The sequence below is a fragment of the Theropithecus gelada genome, chromosome 17 (genome assembly GCF_003255815.1).
Source record: "Theropithecus gelada isolate Dixy chromosome 17, Tgel_1.0, whole genome shotgun sequence".
NCBI lineage: Eukaryota > Metazoa > Chordata > Mammalia > Primates > Cercopithecidae > Theropithecus > Theropithecus gelada.
This window is the reverse complement of record NC_037685.1, coordinates 80,376,484-80,400,765: the sequence shown is the minus strand read 5'-3', so window position 1 is coordinate 80,400,765 and position 24,282 is coordinate 80,376,484. Positions and strand designations below refer to the sequence as shown.

General features: G+C 38.4%; 2 protein-coding genes and 1 non-coding gene across 7 annotated transcripts in view; 2 read left to right on the top strand and 1 right to left on the bottom strand.

The window, feature by feature from the left end:
• Positions 1-13,333, bottom strand: part of SETDB2 (SET domain bifurcated 2) — a 54,471-nt gene extending 41,138 nt beyond the window's left edge. Inside the window, exons 1-2 of one of the 3 annotated variants that reach the window (XM_025364056.1) lie at positions 13,202-13,333; positions 7,264-7,621 (exon numbers count right to left, since the gene is read on the bottom strand). In XM_025364056.1, coding sequence (XP_025219841.1) covers positions 7,264-7,279 — 16 coding nt within the window. In that variant the 5' untranslated portion in view covers positions 7,280-7,621; positions 13,202-13,333. Of the gene's footprint in view, positions 1-7,263; positions 7,622-12,588; positions 13,161-13,201 lie in introns of those variants that run through there. The other 2 variants (XM_025364057.1, XM_025364058.1) reach the window with 2 other exon arrangements.
• CAB39L (calcium binding protein 39 like) overlaps positions 13,107-24,282 on the top strand; it is a 135,948-nt gene continuing 124,772 nt past the window's right edge. For 2 of the 3 annotated variants that reach the window (XM_025364059.1, XM_025364061.1), the window contains exon 1: positions 13,107-13,467. The gene's annotated coding sequence lies outside the window, so the exon portion shown is untranslated. The remainder of the gene's footprint in view (positions 13,468-24,282) is intronic. The other variant, XM_025364060.1, reaches the window with a different exon arrangement.
• Positions 16,595-16,700, top strand: LOC112611234. Its single transcript, XR_003116602.1, has one exon. It is a non-coding gene; the product is annotated as a U6 spliceosomal RNA (small nuclear RNA).

The window sequence follows — 24,282 nt, the reverse complement described above, 5'->3', positions numbered from 1 at the left end:
ATCTCACATCATGTTTAAAAGTAACAAAAATACCTAAAATGCTAAGCATAATTCATTTATACAATGTTACAATGTAAAAAATTATTTAAAATCAATGAATAGGGCCTTAAGCAAAGGAGAGACATAGTAATAATTACATTTTAGAAAGGTTACTGGAGTAGGCACAGGGAGGATTAATGAGTAGACAGTCCAGATGGCTTACAAAAAATACATTTTCCTTAACACAAGTTAAACCCAGAACTTCCAAGTTTGGCAAAGAAGGGAGAATTTGCATAAGGGGCTTAGGTATCAAAGTCTCAATTTCTGCCGGGAAAGTCACCTTTCCCAAAGGGGACTTTGGCTAATTAGTGCTGCTGCCAACACAGCAGCCTCTGGAGGGGTGTTGTTTTCCTACTAATACTTTGGCCTGATGTATACTACGTAAGACTAAGCTTACTTCTAATTCCCCATAGCACAGCTCAAACAAGATTTCAAGATTTTAAACAAGAGCAATGTGAGAGGACAAAGTGGATGAGAACTGGTGCTTAAAAGGCAGGTAGGGGCATGACAACGAAGGCCCTATGTGCCATGCTAGGCAACTTTTATATGGAAAGCTACCCAAGAGGTATATGGATCTTATGATGTGATTAGTTATGTTTTCCAGAAAGATCACTCAGGTAGCAGTGGGAGAAGTCATGAATGATTTCCACTTTTTGCCTCAGGCAATCATATGGACAATAATGCTATTCAGTAAGGTACGAATAAAGGTAGAGGGACAGGTGAAAAATTCAAGTAGTAAGAGGCTCTCTGAACAAACTGGATGCATAGGCTCTAGAGTAAGATCTGGTTCAGAAATACAAATTGGAGTCATTAACATACAAATACTTGCTGATGCCATAGAGTAGACGTAATTCCATAGGGAGAACATACACAATAAGAAGGGTCTTATGTAGAACATGAACAATACAAGGAAAAGGAACTATAGAGACTGAGGTGGAAGAGAAACCCAGGAAAGCAGTATCTCAGAAGCCAAGGAAAGAAGAAGAGTGGTGATTAACAACCTAGGCTTTGGAGTTCAAGTGTAGCTGGGTCTGAATACTAGTTCTGACCCATTTATTAACTGTGTGACCACATCTATAAAATGGAAATAAACTGGGCACAGTGTCTCAGGCCTATAATCCCAGCACTTTAGGAGACTGAGAAAGGAGAATCACTTGAGGCCAAGAGTTCAAGACCAGCATGGGTAACATAGCAAGACCTCATCTCTATAAAAAAATCAGCCAGGTGAGGTGGTACATGCCTGTGGTCCAAGCTACTCAGAAGGCTGAGGCGAGAGGATTGCTTGAGCCCAGGAGTTCTTGGCTGCAGTGAGCAAAAGGGATTAATCTTTCATTGTGGAATTTTAGAGAACAATCAGCTTAATGAGAAAAATATTTTTGTGAAGCAGGGCTTTCTCAGGGTGCCTAAAATCATTAAGTTTTTCACTGATAATTAACAAAAATCACTTTTAGGCAAAATTATTTTTCAAAGCACTTCATAGATTATTGTTACATTTCCCTTCACAGATATGAGTCAATACTCCTTACTAGGGATTTATCTTTATTAGAGGTGGACACTGAGATGTATTTTGAAGTATTCTGAAGTTTTTTGGAAGTATTTAAAAATAGCCTTTGGTAACATTAAAGCATTCTGGAATCACATATAATTCTGTCCTGTTCTGAAAAAAAAGCAGTGATGCTAAAAGACAGCAATCAGGACTCAATGAATTTTTTTTTTTTTTTTTTTTTCATTTAAAATTGTCTCAGAGGCTAGGTGTGGTGGCTCATGCCTGTAATCCCAGCGCTTTGGGAGGCTGAGGCAGGCAGATCACTTGAGGCCAGGAGTTTGAGACATGCCCGGCCAACACGGTGACACCCCATCTCTACCAAAAACACAAAAAAGTTAGCTGGGCATAGTGGCATATGCCTGTAGTCTCAGCTACTTGGGAGGATGAGGCATGAGAACTGCTTGAACCTAGGAGGCAGAGGTTGCAGTGGGCTGAGATCGTGCCACTGCACTCCAGCCTGGGTAACAGAGCAAAACTCTCACACACACACACACACACACAAAAGTCTTAGAAATGCCAATACATGCTACTAAATTATTCTGGTAGGAAATACTTAAAATGAGTTATTTAAAAAGTAAACAGAGTAAATGCTCAATCTTGGAACTGATTAATAAAAAGGACATTGGTAATACAATTTAAAAAAACAAAGCCAATCAAAGAAAATACTGAATCTGCTTCTACAATAAATGAATGTAACTAAGCAATTCATATTTATTTGCTCTGGGTTTTAAATAAATATGTTTTTCCTTATGACATCCTTATTATCTCATATTGCTAGGTTTAATTCTCATTAAAATGTCACTTGTTCCTCATGTCTTCCTTCTTGATCAGAGGTAACCAAACTTTCTGATAAATGAAACTAATAGATCCAGTTAACAACTTCTGTGCACAAGGAGACTAAATGAGTATCACAAGAATCATCTGGGTGACTTTGATTTTGACTGTAGACATAGTTACTACAATATAAGCAATTTTAGTTTCTTGCTCCTGATCTTCACTTCTTTGTGCACTGTATGCATGCTCAGCATTATAACCTAGAACTGTAAATATTTCAGTATATTTTATTAGAAGATATTTACAAGGAATACTGGAGCAGGTACTTGAATTGAAGATCAATTCAGGATACTAATATTGCTGGTATTTGCCCCCAGAAATGAAGAATACCATCTGATAACTTCATTATCTGTTCAAACTCTCTTTTTTATTTAGCCAGTTATGACTATTCATTGCAAGACTATAACCATGAGGCAAGAAGTGTAGCAGCCTTGTCATGAAGGAAGCCAAGTAAATGGTATAGTTATAGTATGTCTACCAATCTCACTTTAGACAGTCTTTGTAAACAGACAATGATCATGAATAATACTGATCTGAATCATTTGCTAGACAAGTATTTATGAAATACTTACCAAATACATTACTAATGACCTCAGTACACAGAAACATATATAGTGACAGGCTTTAGGGTATTGGTCTAGAGGAACTCTAAGGTATCTTTGAGCCTGTGATTAGCAAAATGTGGTCTGTGGACCCCTAGGACTACCCAAATTATTTCAGAGAATAAACAAGGACAAACTATTTAAAAAATAGTATTAGGACATTTGCTGTTTTTATTGTATTGACATCATCTGATAGTACAAAGGCACTGGTGAGTAAAATTGCTAGTGTCTCAGCATGAATCAAGGTAGTGGCATCAAACTATCAGTAAGTCATTGTGATCTTCACCACCAATTTCATCTAAGTATATCTTTAATGAAACAACATAAATGATTACAATGATTTGCACAGCCATTATAGTATAACGGCTGTCTCAAGAAAAAATACTAGTGGGATTGTTCAACTTATAAGCTAAACTACCTGTTTTTTGTTTTTTGTTTTTAAATGAAAACCATTTTTACTTAAAAGAACCACTGATAAAACTATAGTTTTCCAGACTTGGGTGTCTAGCATATGAGCAAAGTCAGCCTATCACTTGAAGGACAAAACTAACAATATTTGTTGCTAATGATAAAATTCAAGCTACAGGACGAAAATGAGAATTTTGAAAACCTTGTATCTGCCATGGCAAACCTGAAAGTTTCTGAAGAGTTAACCACTTTTAAAATGAGATCAGTAGCAATAATAACAAATGTGATTTTAAAATTATATGATTAAATGTGTCAACATTTGGAAGATCTGCATAATTCCCTGAACCAATATTTTACAAGTGGTCAATACATAATGTAAAATCATACATGGTAAAAGACCTACTCAAAGTGCAAGATAGACCAATGGATTTTAATGTAACAGTGTAAAAAAACTCAATGATATGTCAGATTCCACACTGCAACTAACCTTTAAGGAATGACTACCTGTTAAGTTTTGGAGTCAACAAAGAAAAATATCCACAATTAGATGAAAGGCTATTAAAATACTCTTCCTTCTTCAGCTTCTTGTCTGTGTGAAGCTTGTCTTTTATTCATTTTAACCAAAGTAAGTATCACAGTAGACTGAATGTAGAAGCAGATATGAGAATCTAACAAGCCAGTTATTAAAGATATTTCTAACAATGTAAGACAATGTTATCCTTCTCACTAATATTTTTGCTTTAGAAAACAGTTTTTATTTATATTTTCAACATGCTGGATTTATTATTTTCTTAAAAATGAGACAATATTTTTTGAAACTTTTCAGTTTAAATTTCTATTACAGTAAGTATCAACACATGTTACCCACATAAACAAAAGCTCTTTGGGGTTTTAAATACTCTAAAGAGTATAAAGTCATCCTGAGACCAAAAAAAAATTGAGAACCACTGGCTTAGATCACAGCCTGGTGAAATCAGTACTATGATCTGTATAACAATCCACACATTACAACTATGTTAAAGGCACTCAAACTATTATGATACTATAACTATAGATGTACAATATTATGCAGTTGTAAAAACCCACAGAATTTTAAAGGGTAAACAATGAACTTTAACGTACACAAATTTTAAAAATCACTTAGGACGTCACAGATCTCAATAAGGAATGCAGACTATGAAGAGAATCTAACTGTATTACAAACGTATAAACAACTTCACCAAGGGCTGGGTGGAAAAGGTATTGATCTAAGTAACCTTGGAAATGAGTGGAGTCTGTAAAAATAAAGGCAAAAGTAACTGCACATACTTACTTACTGTACTCTAGTTGACAAAGTATTTTCCCACCTGGGGATGGGTCAAAATTCTTTTTTTTTTTTTTTTTTTTTTAGATAGTCTTGCTCTGTCACCCAGTCTGGAATACGGTGGCATGATCTCAGCTCACTGCAACCTCTGCCTCCTGGGTTCAAGCAATTGTCATGCCTCAGCCTCTGGAATAGCTCGGATTATACATAGGCGTGTGCCACTTTGTATTACTATTATTTTTTTTTTAGTAGAGACAGGATTTTGCCATGTTTACCAGGCTGGTCTAACTCCTGGCCTCGGCCTTTCAAAGTGCTGGGATTATAGGCATAAGCCACGGTGCCCAGCCAAGGTATATATACTGGAATTGAATGATTAAGTAAATGGATGGTGGGTGATGGGAACTAAGTTTTTTACTACTGGAGTGGGAGCATACAGATAAGGAGAGGAGACTAGAATGATTCATGTGGTAATAGAGTTGGAAACATCAGCATAATTTCATGTTTAGCTTAAGGCAAATACAAACAGTTACATATAGAAATATTTATAGCCATGAGCTATGTATATATGTTAGTGTGTGTGTGTGTGTATATATATATATACACACACACACTTCCTTGCTCTGCCAGCTGAAAGGGCCTATAAACAAGGACACTCCGGTAACAACAAATACACCTATCATCCAGATCTTGGTTTCTAACACCTTTTTCCGATAAAAATATCGACAGAACCATTCAAGAAATGGCTGACTCTAAGATGGGCAAGAAATACACAAAATGAATCTAGAGCAATCTTTGAGTGCCAACAAAAATTAAGGAAGTGCTATAAAACAAAGACAAATAAAAAATACCTACACTGATGAGGGTATATCAAAGGGAAACAAGAGCCAACCGAGCAAGGCATGGTGGTTCACGCCTGTAATCCCAGCGCTTTGGGAGGCTGAGGCGGGTGGATCACTTGAGGTAGGAGTTCGAGACCAGCCTGGCCAATATGGTGAAACCCCGTCTCTATTAAAAATACAAAAATTAGCTGGGCGTGGTGGCACACACCTGTAATCCCAGCTCCTCAGGAGGCTGAGGCAAGAGAATTGTTTGAACCCGGGAGGCACAGGTTGCAGTAAGCCAAGATTGCGCCACTGCACATGAGCCTGGGCAACAGAGTGAGACTTCATCTTAAAAAAAACAACAAAAAAAGAGCCAACTAAAAGAGCTCCCAATAGCCTAACTGGGGACAGTTTGAAAAGCAAAATAAATAAAGTAGTACTGACTTGTAACTCAAAGTATAAAATAAATAGTCATGAGTCCATGCTGATATAAATGATTAACTGAATAAATAAATGAGGAAGAAGAGATAGAGATAAATCTCCCATACAGAAATATTCCAAATATAATTAATGTAGATATTCCACACTTAAGGAGGGAGGGCAAAAATCCCCACTCCTTAAGTGTGGGCTGCCTATAGTGATTTATTTCCAAAGAGTATAGCAGAGAACAGGAGAAAAAGAGCAACTTTACAGTGGAGAAATTTGAGAACACCACCTACGTTAGCCAGCTCAAGCTCCGTTAATCAAGCTCAATATCAACTCTGAGAAATCATGCTGACAGCATGTTCTCTTGATATGATGTGATGAAAATGACATTTTACCTCTGAGATCACACTCCCCAAAACCCATAACTCCAGTCAAATTATGGAAAAATATCAGACAATAATTCCAACAGAGGGGCATCTTACAAAATATTCGGATACAAAATCCCCAAAAAATCAAAAACAAGAAAAGTCTGACAAACTATCACAGCTAGGAGGAGCCTAAGCAGACATGACAAGTAAATGTAATGTGGTGTCCTGGATGGGATCTTGGAATGGAAAAAGACATCAGGTAAAAACTAAGGTGAATACACTATGGACTTCAGTTAATAATAATGTGCCAATATTGGTTCATTAATTGTAACAAATGTAGCATCCAAATGTAAAATGTTAATCACAGATAAACCTGGGTACTAGGTTACTGGAACTCTGCAATCCTCTCAATTTTTCTGTAACACTAAAAGTATATCTGGCTCACGCCTGTACTCCTAGCACTTTGAGAGGCCAAGACAGGCGGATCATGAGGTCAGGAGTTCGAGAGCAGCCTGACCAACATGGTGAAACCCTGTCTCTACTAAAAATAGAAAAAATTAGCTGGGCATGGTGGCATGCGCCTGTAATCCCAGCTACTCAGGAGGCTGAGGCAGGAGAATCACTTGATCCTGGGAGGAAGAGGTTGCAGTGAGCCGAGATTGCGCCACTGCACTACAGCCTGGGTGACAGAGCGAGACACCATCTCAAAAAAAAAGAAGAAAAAAAAGGTTTTCAAAAAACAGTCAATTTTTCACAATTAATGATAAAGACAGTCAAAATTGGTGGCTATATGAGAATAAACCCTTAATTCCCTCTAATTTAGAAAAGTTCCTTGCAATGCAAAACCTTGACAATTCCACATCAGCTTACATTGTCTATATACTTTTAAAGAGTAACAATGTGTTCTTCAACCTACCATTTTTTTCTCCCATTTCTTGATGTCGTTTATAAATATAAAATGCTTCAAAATTAGGTTTATCAAATCACTTTGATTGGAGAGTATCACTGGAATCCAACTGTGGTCTCTATGAAATTTGCAGTCCTCAGACAGAATACATCATTATACCATTCTAAACCTGATATCCTTTGGTACTTGAATTTTCAAATAGAAATTGTGGCTGAAGAAACTTTCAGAAATGAGTGACAGTCCAACCAAAAGACAAGTCCATGAATCTTCATCCCGTGAATATTTGTAGTGGTATCAGATCATTAACATTATCTTTGTAAAAGTAAAAAACAACTCCATCTTTTGGTCCACAAATGGATGAAACATTCTGTAAGGAAAACAATAAAAAACAGTGCATATTTGTAAAGGACTATATATATATAAGGAAATAAGATATCGCTATAACAGCTTGATCTTCTAAAACAGCATGAACCATTACAAAAAACATATGTTATCTGGAAAAAATATGTAAAGTATCGAAAGTAGAAATATTAGAGAAGGCCCACCCAATCCTATCACCCATATTTAATATATTTGTTAGTATTTACATTACTGACAATTAAACTATCTCCATTTTGTAAGTCTTTTATAAAAACTTTTAAAAAGGGGATAATACTAACTACCTCACAGGTTGTTCTGAGGGCAAGACTTAATTACATAGAATAGTGCCTGACATATGAAAGATTCAAGGAATACTGGCAATTATTGTTATTATTTCAGAATGTAGTTTTAAAACAAAATTTGGATTGCAGTATATATAATTTTTTATAATCTTTCATTAAAAACATTTCCTGCATTTCCTCCATCATTAATATTTTAATACGACTGGCTGTACAACATACTTTGATCAATAACCCATACATTATAGTACATTAAATATTTTAATAATTAAATTTTAATAAAATATTGATTAGTAACATAAACCTCTATTCAATTATTTAGATTGTTTTCCTTTATAGATTAATTTTTAGTATAATAAATAATGATAAAATAGACATACTTTATACCTATCTCTGGCAATTTCCCTAGGATAACATATCTAGACATAGAGTAACAGGTCAAAAATAGATCAACAATTTAAATTCTCAAGATGTTAGCCAAGATACAGTAAATTCTTCTGCCACTTCTACACCAAACCATGGAAATGTTAGGAGATTTAAAAAATATATATATATAGCCATGCTGAAAACAAAAAGGGAACTCTCTAAGGGCCAAGTCTGTGAGGCCTTTCTGGGGAAAGGAAACAGATGGGACGCTATAGAGATGATGGCAACCACAATCACAGCAGCAAAACTATGGGCAGGAATCCTCTCAGAGGAGGTGAATGCACAACTAAGAGTCCTCAAACATCTGAAGAAGGCTACACTATGAAAGAGACTGAGCTAAAGAAGGAAATCTCATCCATGAAATAACATACAATTTTGGAAAAAAGTCAATTAGATAGCTTGGATATAAAAACAGTTGTTGAAATAAACTCAATAGATGACTGAATGACAGAACAGACTCACATGAAGAGCCAGTTAATAAGCTGGAAGACTGATTTGAGTAATTCACCAAGAACCCAGAGCAAAGAAACAAGAGGAGGCACAAAATTGAGAAAATGGAGAGGAGGCAATAATGACCAAGAATTTCTCAGAACTGGAAAACACATAAGCAAACTGAATCCACTGAGTACCAACCAGTATAAAATTCTTAATACACATCGCTAGACAAACCGTGACTAACTTCAGAATATCAAAACCACAAAGTCTTAGATGTTTCCAGAAAAATGTAGACTATCTAAAAGGAAGGTATATCAGACTAGTAATGAGATTTCTCATCAGAAATGTCAGATGCAAAATGTTAAAGAAAAGTCAGTATGAACTCAGAACTCTATATCCAGCCAAGCTATCTTTCCATACTAAAGATGAAAAAAGAGACATTTACAGACATTCAAAGAGTCACTCAGAGACTGTGAAAAAATAAGTATCTGATGATGAAAAATGAACCTACAAGAAAGCACTGAGGTATAAGCAGCAATAGTGAGCAAATAAATGAGTAAAACACATTAATGTTAAACATAAACTGAATTTAATAACAAAACAAAAATTCTTAAAGATATAATGAGAGACTATATTCTTTTTTGGAGGAGAGATGGAAGGGATTGTTTCAAGATGACAGAAAGCAAAGCAGAAGCATGCTAAATTCTTTTTACAGGGGCCATATCGATACTGACTAAATGTACACTTTGTTAGGAAAACATAAATTTAAGAACTGTGTTGAAATGTGAAGTTAATCTACTAAAAAAAAAACTGAACAAAGAAAACTTGGGGCTAACCTCAGTTAAAAATAAAAGTGATTCCAGCGCTTTGGGAGGCCGAGGTGGGCAGATCACCTGAGGTCAAGAGTTTGAGATCAGCCTGGCCAACATGGCAAAATCCCATCTCTACTAAAAATACAAAAATTAGCAGGGTGTGGTGGTGCGCACCTGTAATCTGGGCTACTTGGGAGGCTGAGGGAGGAAAAGTGCTTGAACCCGGGAGGTGGAGGTTGCAGTGAGCCAAGATCACGCCACTGTACTCCAGCCTGGGCAACAGAGCAAGACTGTGTCTCAAAAAACAAGTGGAAAAATAAGGTATAAAAGATACAAAGAGAAGCATATTAAATAATGACAAGAATAAGGTCAAAATATGTCAGTAATCACAATAAAGGTGAATTACCTATTAAAGGACAGACTCTCAGATTGGATGGCAAGCAAAACCTAGATATGATATTTTAAAATAAGAGACCCACTTAAGTTACACAAAATGTCACAGCAAGGCTGAAAATGAAGAGACTGGAAAAAGACATATCTGCAACTATAAGAAGAAACATTCATATTAAATAAGAGTTGAATATGAAAATCAATGTTGACAGAACAATTCACTGTAAGATTTAATATTCATGAACCTTTATGTACAAATAACATCACTCTGAAATATATAAAGCAAAATTTAAATAAAAGGAAAATGCACAGATCCACAATTTGATAAGAAAGTAACAAATCAAGAAACTGACAGATAAAGTGGGCAAAAAACCAGGGTATAAAGGATTTAAATGACAATTAATAAGCTTAATCCAAAAAATGTATAGAACCCTGCACCCAACAGAAAATACTTCTTGTGGGAGGAAACTGTAGACAAACTTAACTCTCATAAACTACCTGTGGAACGTGTAATTTAGTAGAGGTATTTTGGAGGCAAATTTAGCAAGACCTATTAAAACTAAAAATGCTCACAGCTTAAAACCAAGCAATTCCACTTTTACGTATAATATCCTTGACAAATAGTACATGTGCACAAGAAAACACAAAGATTTTCCTTGCAGCATTGTTGTATGGCAAAAAACTGGAAACCTAATGTTTTCAAGAGAATGGCAATAAAATGTGCTATACAGCACACATCAAACAAAATAGGATTTAACAAAAAGACCAGTAAAAGAGACAAAGAGAAATATTTTATATTAACAGATCAATTGAGTCATACACTGGAACACTATGCAGCAGCTAAAAGAAACGATCCATAAATAACATAATGACCTATAAATAACATGTACAGGCTGCAAAACCAATGTCAAGAAATAAAGCTACAGAATGATGTAGTATGGTATTTTTCCACTAAAAAAATACAAACGTATATATTCACCTATATAGAATATGTAACAGTATTAAAAGGTGTAAGTATTAAAAAACACTTGACAGCTCTGTACCAAAGTCTCCAGCAGGAGTAGGGAGGGAGAGGAGTGAGGGAACATTCCTTCTACAAAACTTTCAAAGAACAGAGAATTTTTATTATATAGGAACTTCCAAGCAGGAAAAATACGGGAAGCTACTCAACTGTTTCTATGAGAAAAATATAACCTTGACACGCAAGAAAAAACTCAAGGTCAAAATCTGGATTGTGCTCTTTATCTACAAGGTATCAATTTTGTAATAAAAGTGTACTTACTTTTTAAAAATTAAGTATATATAAATGTTCAAAAAGGAATTCTTCATTTTAAAGCTTTTTATAGCATATTGTCAAACTCTCTTCCAGAAAGGTTCTACCAATTTATACTTCCACTTAAGCACATTCAGTAATAGTTTTATTTTACTTTTTTTTTAGACATGAGGTCTCATTATATTGCCCAGGGTGGTCTTGAACTCTGGACTCAAGCGATCTGCCCCGCCGGCCTCCCAAAGTGATGGGATTACAGATGTGAGCCACCGTGCACGGCCATAGCTTTGTTTTTTTTGGGACGGAGTCTCGCTCTGTCACCCAGGCTGGGGTGCAGTGACGTGATCTCAGCTCAATGCAGCCTCCGCCTCCCGGGTTCAATCGATTCTCCTGCCTCAGCCTCCCGAGTAGCTGGGATTACAGGGGCCCGCCACCACACGCCTGGCTAATTTTTGTATTTTTAGTAGAGACGGGGTTTCACCATGTTGGCCAGGCTGGTCTTGAACTCCTGACCTGAGGTGATCCGCCCGCCTCAGCCTCCCAAAGTGTGGGGATTACAGGCCTGAGCAACCGCGCCGGCCCGTATCTTTGTTTTTAAGCAGCTCTCAGCAGCGTTCACACCTGAAAATTTGAAAACAACTGAACGTGCAAAAGTGAAACATGTTTCCTGGAGAAAATCTGCAAAATACAATAAAGTATGAAAGAGAAAATTTAAACACCATCCCATCATCCAGAGACAACTGGTGTTAATATTTCAGAGAGTAAATGGGCTTAAAAAACTTTTTTCCCCTTCTTTTTCATTTTGGCATAATAATTAAGCCAGTCTGCTTTGCTTCAATGTATGGTCCCTCTTCGTTTCTAAAAATAGGCCTTAAAAACACACTGACCATTTCCTATCGGCTCCTTACGTTTTAATTATAACGACAGAACCACGGGTTAGTCACGCTTCTAAGTATTTCACGTGTTCTTATTTAATCCCCCTAACAGTCATGTGGGTTACATTGGCAGCTCGTTTGCTGATGAGGAAGCTAAGGCATGTCATACCATAAGTGGCAGACACAAAATAAGGAACCAGGCAGCATGGTTTCAGAGCCTATGCTTTGGTTACTCCATTTGACCTCTTCAAAGTTACTCCTCTCTTTGGCCTCATGCGTTAATATTTACAGAGCTCACTGCAGCTTTCCACATGCCAAAGAGCACAGTTAGTTACATATCTTTCCTTACTTAATTACTTATTGGGCTGCGGCTGATAGCGAGTTAGAAGTGTTACTATCTAATCTGAACTCAGTTATCTTGGATGAATGACTGAACTTGCTGTATTTAAGGGCTCGTGTAATCTTACCTGTGAAATGGGCTAGTGGTTAAACCTTCAAGTTCTGCTTCTGGGTTTTATACTGCTGTCCATTTCCTGCCGCCCCTTTGACAGCCTCACGTTCCCAGCAGCTTAGGAATCACCTCATAAAGGCTGCACCCTGAGACAGACAGACAGACAGGCTGAAATGGAGGTTGAGAACTCAGTGCGCCCGCGGCCCCTCCTGCAGCCAGGACTGTACTTGGGTGCCAGGAGAAGGGAGGCTGCAAGGGCTGGGGTCCAGCCCCTGCTCGGGCGGCCGAGGCCTCCGCGGCGTTGTCAGGTCCTCCGAACCGCCCGGCTAGAGGAACTGTCGGGGGTCACCCACCGCGGTGCCTTGGTTTCACCTGGCTCCGCTGCGTTTTCTACGCTGCCCGCCTGACCTGGGGAGTGATCTCTGCCAGCTCCGTTGGCGAGGCTGGGTTCCTCCGCGGGTGGGACTCTCCTCTGACGCCAAGCCGCCCAGACCCCCCGAGCGCAGGTGCCCTCTGGCCGGGAAGTACTTCACCATTTACTAGCCTTCATCTCAACCACAACAGTCCCGCCTCGCCTCCACCGGGGATAAGGCACGGCGGAACCTCCGCCAGGGACCAGGCCGACCCACCTAAAGCGATCACTACATGGGAGGAGTCGGACGCCGGCCGTCCCACCACCCAGCCTGGAGCCCATTGATTGGTCGCACTCCCTACTGGTTCACGCCTCAGAGACTCGGCGCGCTTACCGCTGGCACCGCAGTGGCGCCCGAGCGCGCCGCCTCTCGATTGGCTGCTAGCGCTCTCGGCTTGTCTCGCGCTCTCTCGCTGGGCCAATGGAGTTACTCGTAGTCGAGAGGCCGGCATCACTGGAGTGGTGGCGCAGCTGTTTCCTCCGGTAGGTGTGGGGCTGCCATCTTGTGTGTGGCTGGGACTGGGCTTCTTGGGGGTTGAAAACTTATATAGCGTCTCGCCGTAGTGGAGGGGTCCAGAGAGAACACTGGGGTAGAGGAGAGGCCTAAGGGAGGAGACCCAGCGCCTTCTCACTTGCGGAAAGGATGGGTTTCCTTCCTGGGGGCCTGAGTCTCATCCCTGGCTAGAGAGAGCGAGGAGTGGTGGTGGTGGTAGTTGTGGTGGTGGTTGTGGTGGCGGTAATAGTAGGGATCCCAGGTTTTGGTTTGTTGGTCGTTGTAGGGGCTGGGCGGTGTCTTTGATGCCCTAACATTCACGCCTTGGTTCCGGGGAGCTCTTTAGTAATCTTTGTCTCACAAAGATTCTGGCCATCAACCCCCTTTGACAAAGGAGGCTAGCTGATGAACTGCCTGATTGAGAAGCAAAGCTAGTAATGGAAGGGGAGTGCCTCACTACTATTCTCAGGTTCAAAAGAGACCTCCTCTTCCGTCATTTTCGAGGGAGCGGCTGCTAAACTGTTTGCTCTTCACGAGGGTTACTCTTTGAGACCATCCTTTGGTAATAGTGGGGGTCAAGTTCTGCGTTTGGGCAAGATTGTTCTTTAGCGGGCATTCAAGCATTCCTACAGCTGTCTTTTTTTTTTTTTTTTTTCCTTCATTTTAAGCTAGAAAGTGGTGGTCTTGCGGAAACGGGACGTGAAGGAAGAATTTTGTCAAATCTTGATTTCCGCGAGAACGATATATTATAAATCTCTGGGTCTGCCATGACGTGCTTGGTCACTTCATGGAGCAGGAGGAGGCTTTGTTAGGGAAAGCACCTTAATTTCTGAGCTCTTTCTGGGTGGAAGGAAGAAGACAGGACTTAACCTCGTTTTCCTTCCTCTCTTTTTTTTTTTTTTAAGCATTGTAATGGACGGCATGCATTGTCTTTCATTTGAGGGGAAAATGTATTGGATCTGAAGAGCAAGCTGATGAAAGGCTAATATTTTGTGGTAGATTTTAGCAGTTTGACTTGCATGAAAAGAAAGCCAATATATTATTGCCTTGAGCTTAGATTTCAGTTATTCAGCATTAACTGATGAACAACCGAATCAACAATACATGATAAAGACATCTCCCATCAGGAATACTAAACAACAAAACAAACAGCAAAATAATTGATGTTTGTTTGTTTGTTTTTGTCGCCCAGGCTGGAGTGCAAAGTGTAATGGTGCAATCTCGGCTCACTGCAACCTCTGCCTCCCTGGTTCAAGCGATTCTCCTGCTTCAACCTCTTGAGTAGCTGGGACTACAGACACCAGCCACCCTGCCCAGCTAATTTTTGTATTTTTAGTAGAGATGGGGTTTCACCATGTTGGCCAGGCTGGTCTTGAACTCCTGACCTTAGGCGATCTGCCCGCCTCAGCCTCCCAAAGTGCTGGGATTACAGGTGTGAGCCACTGCACTGGGCCTAACTGATGAATTTAAAATTCATTTTGGGCAGGGCTCCATGGCTTAACGCCTGTAATCCCAGCGCTTTAGGAGGCTAAGGAGGGAGGATTCCTTAAGGCCAGGGGTTCGAGACCAGCCTGGGGAACAGCGAGACCCATGTCTACAATAAAAGCCAAAAAATAGCTGGGTATGGTGTCATGTGCCTGTTGTCCTAGCTACTGAGGAGGCAGAGATGAGAGTTTGAGGCTGCAGGGAGCCAACCACTGCACTCAGCCTGGGCAATAGAGTGAGATCCCAACTCAAAATAAATATAAAACACATTTTTAATTCCTTTTTTTATTGAAGGACCCTATAAAACCTAAGTTGCAAGAATTCAGGTATCGATAAAGTGGTGTTGATTTGGTAGCTAAAGTACATGTCAGGAAAAGTTATCAAGATCAGCTGAAAGATCCTGGGTAAGAAACATCAATAACAGTAGGAGGTCAGTACTAAATAATAATGCTGTTTAGCATTTAGATACAAATGCTAAAACATTGGTATCTCATTCACTGCATATATTAGATGATATAATTGTTCAATGAGTCAGTAAAAGAATGCAGTAATTGGGAGGTATGGATATACCTTTTTTTTTTTTTTAGCCTAATTGAAAAATAATCGTTGAATCTGCTTCCTGGAACACTTGACTTTCAATTTGGATTAAATGTATTATTGTATCCAATTTAAACATACAAATAATGTTAAGGATAGGTTCATAATCCTTGGTCTTTACAAAAAAATTTTAAAGGCAGAAAATTTAGATAACTAAGGTGAGTCCTCAAGCGATAATGCTCTATTTGCCATTGTTTTCTTGAAGGCACATAAAATCTTTTTTTTTTTTTTTTTTTTTTTTTTTTTAGATAAAATTTTTTTTTTTTTTTTTTTTTTTTTTTTCTGGAGACAGAGTCTTGCTCTGTTGTCCATGCTAGAGTGTGCAGTGGTGTGATCTCAGCTCACTGCAACCTCTGCCTCCCAGGTTCAAGTGATTCTTGTGCCTGTAGCTGGGACCACAGGTGTGTGCCACCACACTCAGCTAATTTTTGTGTTTTTAGTGTAGACAGGATTTCACCATGTTGGCCAGGCTGGTCTCGAACTCCTGACCTCAAGTGATCTGCCCACCTCGGCCTCCCAAAGTAGGTACAGGCATCTTCTATGTGGTTAAGATTTAAAACTTCAAATCCTTACCTTTTTCTTTTGTCCAGCTGGGTAGCTTCAGTCTCCAAAATGCCTTTCCTTTTCATCTTTCTACTCTCACGGTCACTGCCTTAATTTAGCTTCTATTTTTCTTTTTTAAAAAAACATTTTAGGCCAAGCGTGGTGGCTCACACTTGTAATCCTTGCAGTTTGGAGGCCGAGGCTGGGGGATTGCTTGGGCCCCGGAGATAGAGACCAGCTGGGCAACGTGGTAAAATGCTATCTTTACCAAAAATACAAAAGGTTAGCCAGGCATGGAGGCATGTGCCTGCAGTCCCAGCTTCTTGGGAGGCTGAGGTAGGATCACCTGAGCCCAGGAGGTTGAGACTGCAGGGAGCCTTGATTGTGCCACTGCACACAGAACTAGACTCTGTCTCAAAAAAAAAAAAAGTTTTAAAATAAAAAACATTTTTTCATTTCTAGAAGCCAGGAAATAAAAAAAAAAAAATCTTAGTGCTCCCTTAGCAGCACATACACTAAAATTGGAACTATACAGAGAAGATTAGCATGGCTCCTCTGCAAAGATTACATGCAAATTTGCAAAGCATTCTGTATTTAAAAAACCAAACATTTTATATGACATTGTATTATTCACAAAGCCCACACTCCTCAGTTTGGAATTTCTGTTACTTAAGATAGAGGTTTGGCTGCTGTAATGGAGAAATTTAAAAATAATTGTGGCCTTAATACAATTTTTTCCAATGGAAAAATATGAGCTGATCAGGTGGCTTTCCTACACACAGTTGTCAGGGGCCCACACCCCTAGCATATTGCTCTGCTATTCTTAATGCAGCTGTATCTTGAGGACCAAGATGACTGCTTCACATCCTACTGTTATATAGTACATGCTTAAATTGAAGGGTAAAATGTGTTATGGTAGGGGACACAATATTTGCAAGTGGTAGTAGGAGTAGGATTTTATTTCACTGCCTTAATTTTTTAAAGGTCATTTTTACATTGTCACAGGAAAATTTTTAAGTAACAGTTATATTACTGCTGTTAGGATTTCATGAGCTTTTAATTGTTCTTTCAGGTTCCTGACAGTTCTGTTGCGGAGAGAGGAGGGTAACTTGTGCCTTTCAAATACTGTGCTTGTGGCCTATATTGTTACTTGCAGTCCTGGGGCCTACTTTGTACTTTGCATTTCTCTCTGTAGAAATGGTTCCTGCAGCCAAAAATCACTTTTTTTTGTTTTTTTGAAACGTGGTCTCGCTCTGTTGCCCAGGCTGGAGTGCAACGGTGCGATCACAGCTCACTGCACCCTCTGCCTCCTGGGTTCAAGCAATTCTTCTGCCTCGGCCTCCTGAGTAACTGGGTTACAGTCACCCACCACCATGCCCGGCTAATCTTTGTATTTTTAGTAGAGACGGGTTTCACCATGTTGGCCAGGCTGGTCTCGAACTCCTGGCCTCAAGTGATCCACCCAATCTCCCAAAGTGCTGGGATTACAGGCATGAGCCACTGCGTCCAGACCACATTCTTTCAAAAGTAATTGATGCTTAGATCAACAGCTTCCTCCTTTTTGTTTGTTTGTTTTTGTGGCAAAGTCTCCCTGTCACTTAGGTTGGAGTGCAGTGATGCGATCTTGGCTCACTGCAGCTTTGACTTCCTGGGCTCAAGCGATCTTCCCACCTCAGCCTCCCTAGTAGCTGGGACCACAGATATGTGCCACCATGCTCAGCCAATTAAAATTTTTTTTTTTTTTTTTTTTTTTGTAGAGACAGGGTCTCCCTGTGTTGGGCTGGTCTTGATCTCTTGGGCTCAAGTGATCCTCCCACCTCCGTCTCCCAACGTGCTGGAATTACAGGCACGAGCCACTGCACCTGGCCGCCTCCTTGAAATATAGACAGATTTCATTCAATCACAATCTTTTTTTACTTTGTACAGTTGACCCTTGAACAGCATGGGTTTTACCTATTTGGGTCCTCTTATACACAACATTTTTTCAATAAATATGTTGGAAATTTTTTTTGGAGATTTGTGACAGTTTGAAAAAACTCACACATGAGCCACGTAGCTTGGAAATATTGAAAAAATTAAGAAAAAGACATGAATGCATAAAATATATGTAGATATTGGTGTATTTTATTTACTACCATAAAATATACACAAATCTCTTATAAAAAAATTAAAATTTACCAAAACTTACACAAATGCAGGTTGTACTTGGCACCATTAGTAGTGGAGAGAAATGTAAAGTGTAAGGATGCAGTATTAAACCATAACTGCATAAATGACTGCAGTCATGGTAAATGACTGTGGTACTTACTGTACTACCGCAATAATTTTGTAGGTCTCTCTGGTTGCTATTGTAGTGAAGTGAAGTGCTGTGAGTATCTGCTTGAAAAGCCCTATGATGCTGATCATCTCCATGTGAGCAGCTCATCACTCCAGTAAATTGTGCATGGCAGTGTAAAGTGATCTTGCAGTTCTCACATATTTTTCATGGTTAGTGCAATACCATAAACCTTGAATAACACCATGGGACCCATACAAAGTACCTCTAGTGATGCTGGAAGTCCCTGCAGGAAGCAGAGAAAAGTCATGACATTAAAAGAAACAGTTTAAGTGCTTCATATGTACTGTAGATTAAGGTCTGAAGCTGCTTTTGCCTGCCATTTCAAGATAAATGAATCCAACATAAGGATCGTTGTTAAAAAAAAAAAAAAAAAAAAAAAAAGAGGAAGAAGAAAGAAAATTCATGAAGCTGCGGCTACACCTGCAGATGGGAAAATGTTCTATATTTTGCAAAATGCAAAATGTGTTAATAGATTCTTTATGTTATCAGTAAGGTTTCTAGTCAACAGTAGGCTGTTAGTTATTGGGGGAGCAGGAGACTGCATGGGGTAGGGAGTGTACCTCTCATCGCCATTGTTGTTCAAGGGTTTGCTGTACTCAAATTCTTAATGTATGCATATTTTATAATGTGAGAAGCAAAATAACTCCTTGGGAGGCAGGACTCCTTCTGGAGTCTAACAAAGTGTTTTGTATGCAGTTGACATTTGATAAATGTTTGCTCATTTGAAGTATATTTCAAGTTGAATAAAGAATGGAGTGAGAAGCTGCCAGAGTAGGCCTATTAGGCTTTACGTGAAAAGTGTAATCTATACCTTTGGAGAATGTGCTCATCTCTTACAGATCAACAAATGAAAACACCAATACCCTGATAGAAAATGAACAAACTACATAAATAAGCTTATGATAACAAGAACAAATGGCTTACATGAAAAACAATTGTAATTAAAGAAATAATGAAATTATTTCTTAAACCTCTATAAAATAATATAGTATGTGATATAGGGAGATAGAAATCCTTAGTCACTGTACAAAACTACACTTGTATAACTTTTTTAGAAAGCAGTTTGTCAAAATGCATCAAGAAACAAAAGTTCATATACCTTTTGACCTTTTCTAAGAAACTTGTAAGGAAGTAGAGATAGAATCAAAGCTTTATAATCACAGTGTAATTTTGTACTAGTGAAAAATTGGAAATAACAAATATCTCATGGTAGAAGAATGGTTTTATAAATTATGACACATTCTATCATTATATTTTTCAGTCTTTTAAAAGGAACATTTTCAAAGGGTAGTGACATAGGCTACTGAATGACATAGGAAAGTGGTTACCATTTTGTGTTAAATGAAAAAAGTATAGAATAGTCGTTGGGAAAATGCAAATTAAAACCACCATCATTGGAAAAATGCAAATTAAAACCACAGTGAGATACTAGTACACAACCTGTTATTCAGAATGTCAAAACAAACAATACATTTCCTGGCAAGGATGCAAAACAAGGAGAAACCTTAGTCTTGCTGGTGAGACTGCAAATAGTACAGCCACCTAGAAGACAATTTGACAGTTTGTTATAAAATTAAACATATCCTTATCACATGATCTAGCAAGCCCACTCTAGATTGAAATCTACCAGCAAGATAAGAGAGTTCCAGTAGTTTTTCATCCTTGTCAGCACTTGGCATTATCAGTTAAAATTTTTAGCCTTTATATGAGGTATGGAGGGGTATCTCATTGTGGTTTTGATTTCCCCTTTGATGATTGTGCTTCTGTGATGAAAAGTGAAATGAAAACCTATATTGGCTGCTCTGCAAATATTTATAGCAATTTTATTTGTAATTGGCCAAAACTGGAAACAACCAGATTCCACTAAGAAATAGATTTTTTTTAAAACTCCAGCATGTCCATACAGTAACATAGGAACCTCCTTTTTATTTTCTTTAGAGATGGGATCTTGCTATGTTTCCCAGGTTGGAATACAGTGGCATGATCACAGCTTGCTATAGCCTTGACCCGCCAGGCTCAAGTGAACCTCCCTCCTCAGCCTAAAGAGTAGCTGACACTATAGATACGTGCCACCATGCCTGGCTAATTTTTTGTAGACATGGCATCTCTCTATGTTACCCAGGCTGGTCTCAAACTCCTGGACTCAAGTGATCCTCCTGCCTTGGCTTCCCGAAGTGCTAGCATTATAGGCAAAAGTCACCGTACCTAGCCTGGAACCTCCTTTTAGTATATAGTTATATAAATATATGGGAAAATGGAATATATATACTAAATTATTATAAGAAAATCATCAAAATAAGCCATAAAACATTACATGAGATTATGAAAACATACCCCAAAAATGTGGCCACAAAGCAGATGAAAATGACAATCTAAATATTTCAGAATAAGCTAAGAGAATTTAAGTAAAAGATAAAATCTTTGAAAGAACCACATAAATCAGAAATAAGAATAGCTCAGACATGAGATAGGTAGGAAGTTCTAGCCAGAGCAATCAGGCAAGAGAAACAAAAGGCATCTGCATAGGAAAAGAAGTCAGACTATCTTCGCTGATGATCTGATTGTATACCTGGAAAACCCTAAAGACTCCACCAAAGGCTCTTGGAACTGATAACTTCAGTAAGTTTCAAGATACAAACTCTGTGCAAAAATTGGTAGCATTTCTACACCAATAATGTTGGAGCTGAGAGCCAAATCAAGAATGCAATCCTGTTTATGATAGCCATACACACACACACACACACACACACACACACACACACACACACACACACTCTCTCTCTCTCTCTCTCTCTGCCTAGGAATACCTCTAACCAAGGAGGTGAAAGAACTCTACAAGAACTACAAGACACTGCTGAAAGAAATCATTGATGACACAAAGAAATGGAAAAACACTCCATGTTCGTAGATTGGAAGAATCAATATCATTAAAATCGCCATACTGCCCAAAACAATCTACACATTCAGTGCTGTTGAATGTGTAGATTGTTTCAAACTATACTTTGAGGCTACAGTAACCAAAACAGCATGGTACTGGTACAAAAACAGATGTATAGGCCAATGGAGCAGAATAGAGAACCCAGAAATAGAGCTGTACACCCACAGCCATCTGATTGTCAACAAAATTGACAAAAGGAAGCAACGGAGAAAGAACTTCCTATTCAATAAATGGTGCTGGGAAAACTGGCTAGCCATGCATGGAAGACTAAAACTGGACTTCTATCCTACACCACATACAAAAATCAATTCAAGATATGTTAAAGATTTAAATGTAAGAACTCAAACTGTAACAATCCTAGGAAAAAAATCTAGGAAACATTCTGGGCATCAGCCTTGGGAAAGAATTTATGACTAAGTCCTCAAAAGCAATTGCAACAAAAACAAAAGTTGACAAGTAGGACCTAATTAAACTAAAGAGCTTCTGCACAGTAAAAGAAACTATTAACAGAGCAAACAGATAACCTATAGAATAAGAGAAAATGTTTGCAAACTATGCATCTGACAAAGGTCTAATATCCAGAATCTATAAGGAAGTTAACAAGCAAAAAAAGAAACCCCATTAAAAAGTGGTCAAAAGACATCAACAGATACTTCTCAAAAGAACAAGTAGCCAATAAACAGATAAAAGAAAGTTCCACATCACTAATCACCAGAGAAATGCAAATCAAAACCATAATGAGACATCATCTCACACCAGTCAGAATGGCTGTTACTAAAAAGTCAAAAAACAACATATGTGGGCGAGGCTGCAGAGAAAAACGAACACTTACGCACGGTTGGTGGCATTGTAAATTAGTTCAGCCACTGTGGAAATCAGTTTGAAGGTTTCTCAAAGAACTCAGAACTACCATTTGACCAGCAATCCCATTATTGGGTGTATATCCAAAAGAAATTGTTCTACCAAAAAGATACATGCACTCATATGTTCATCATAGTGCTAGTCACAATAGCAAAGATGTGGAATCAACCTGTGTGTCCATCAGGGATGGATTGGTTACATATAAACCATGGAATACTATGCAGGGAAGGAATGCAATAAGGGTTGAAAAACTAACTGTTGAGTACAATGCCCAGTACCTGGATGACAGGATCAGTCATACTCCAGACTTCATCATTACACACTATACCCATGTAACAAACCTGCACGTGTACCCCCAAATCTAAAAGAAAACTTGAAATTATAAAAAAGTAAATAAAATTCACCCTTTTCCATGTTTTCAGGGGGAAAAAAAAAAAAGTGAGATGGCTAGACCATAGAAGGAGGTGCAATGAGAGCAGACAAAATTCAATAAAAGATTAAGAAAAAGGAGACAGTTTAAAATGGTAATTACATTAGAAAGAAACCAAGAGAGCATATACATCGCAGAAAGTACAATAAGAAAAATAGAAAAATGAAGAAAATAAAAAGATTTTTTAAAAGGAGTCAAGAGGTGACAAGACTGGCAAAGAGAGCCAGAATAAATATAAATGGAGTTCCCCAAATGTAAGCCAAAGGATTGTGGTGATGTTTATGTAACACTGAATATACTTAATGCCACTTATTGAATACTTTAAAACAGTAAATTTTATGTTACTTATTTTACACATAAAGTAAGCCACAGCAATGGACCAGAACAGCTATTAGGACTGTAATTCAAGAACGCTTAACATTAAAGTAGGTTTAAATGTAACATATGTTGAAAGCCACTCTGTAAACCTGGAGAAATTAACCCACAACAGTTAACGTTGAGATGTGGTCCTGTAAAATTGCTGAATTTTGAAAAATAAATCCTTTTTACATTGATGGGGGAAATAAAAAGCAGATCACTTGCAAAGAAAATCATTGGATTTTTGGTGGCAACATTTTATGTCAGATATTAAGAAAGTATTTATTCAAAGAAATAAAATAATTCCTATCTCACCAAACTACCCTTCAAGAATTCAGGGCATTGACAAACATTTATGAATATGAAATAGTTCAAGGAAAATGACTATAATTGTTCCCATGGATCCTTCTGAAGGGTATACTAGAGAACAGATTTCAGACAACCAAGAAATGATTGGAAAATCTTCAACATAAGATCTGGTGGTGAGCAAATTGAATATATTTTGTGTGTAGCATCAAGATTAAAAGGTGGGGATAATGATGATAAAATAGTATGTAAATATTACATGGTCTGACATTGTAGAAATAACCCACAAAAAAAAAATGGGAGGAAAAGAGGAGGGTGAATGAGAAGTAGAATAAAGTTGTTTGCCTCTTAGGAATTAGCTGGGAGCAAAAAGATAGCCCTTGAAACTGACAGGTAGAAGCTTAAACATACTCAGAAGTGCAAGGTAGAACACTAATAAAAATAATACCAGCTGGGCATGGTGGCTAATGCCTGTAATCACAGCACTTTGCGGGGCCAAGGCAGGAAGATTGCTTGAGCCCAGAAGTTTGAGACCAGCCTGGGCAAAATGGTGAGACCTCATCTCTTAAAAAAAATAAAAAATAAAAAAAAAATAGCTGGGCATAGTGGCACACACCTGTAGTCCCAGGTACTTAGCAGGCTGAGAGGTCAGAGGATCTCTTGAGCCCAGGAGGTCAGGGCTGCAGTGAGCTGTGATTACACCACTGCACTCCAGCGTGGACAACAGAGTGAGACCCTGTGTCAAAGTAATAATAATATTAAATAATAACCAGCAATTTGCAGGGAGGCTTAAATTTCCCCTTTGAAGGTTTGATAACTGAGTTGGCTGAACTAAACTAACAGTAGATTAACAAGAGAAAAGCCATACAAATTTATTGATATGTAAGCATACATTAATAGCTAGCAAAATGTCTGTGGGCATGCAGGGAAATCAACACTGCAGTCTAGCA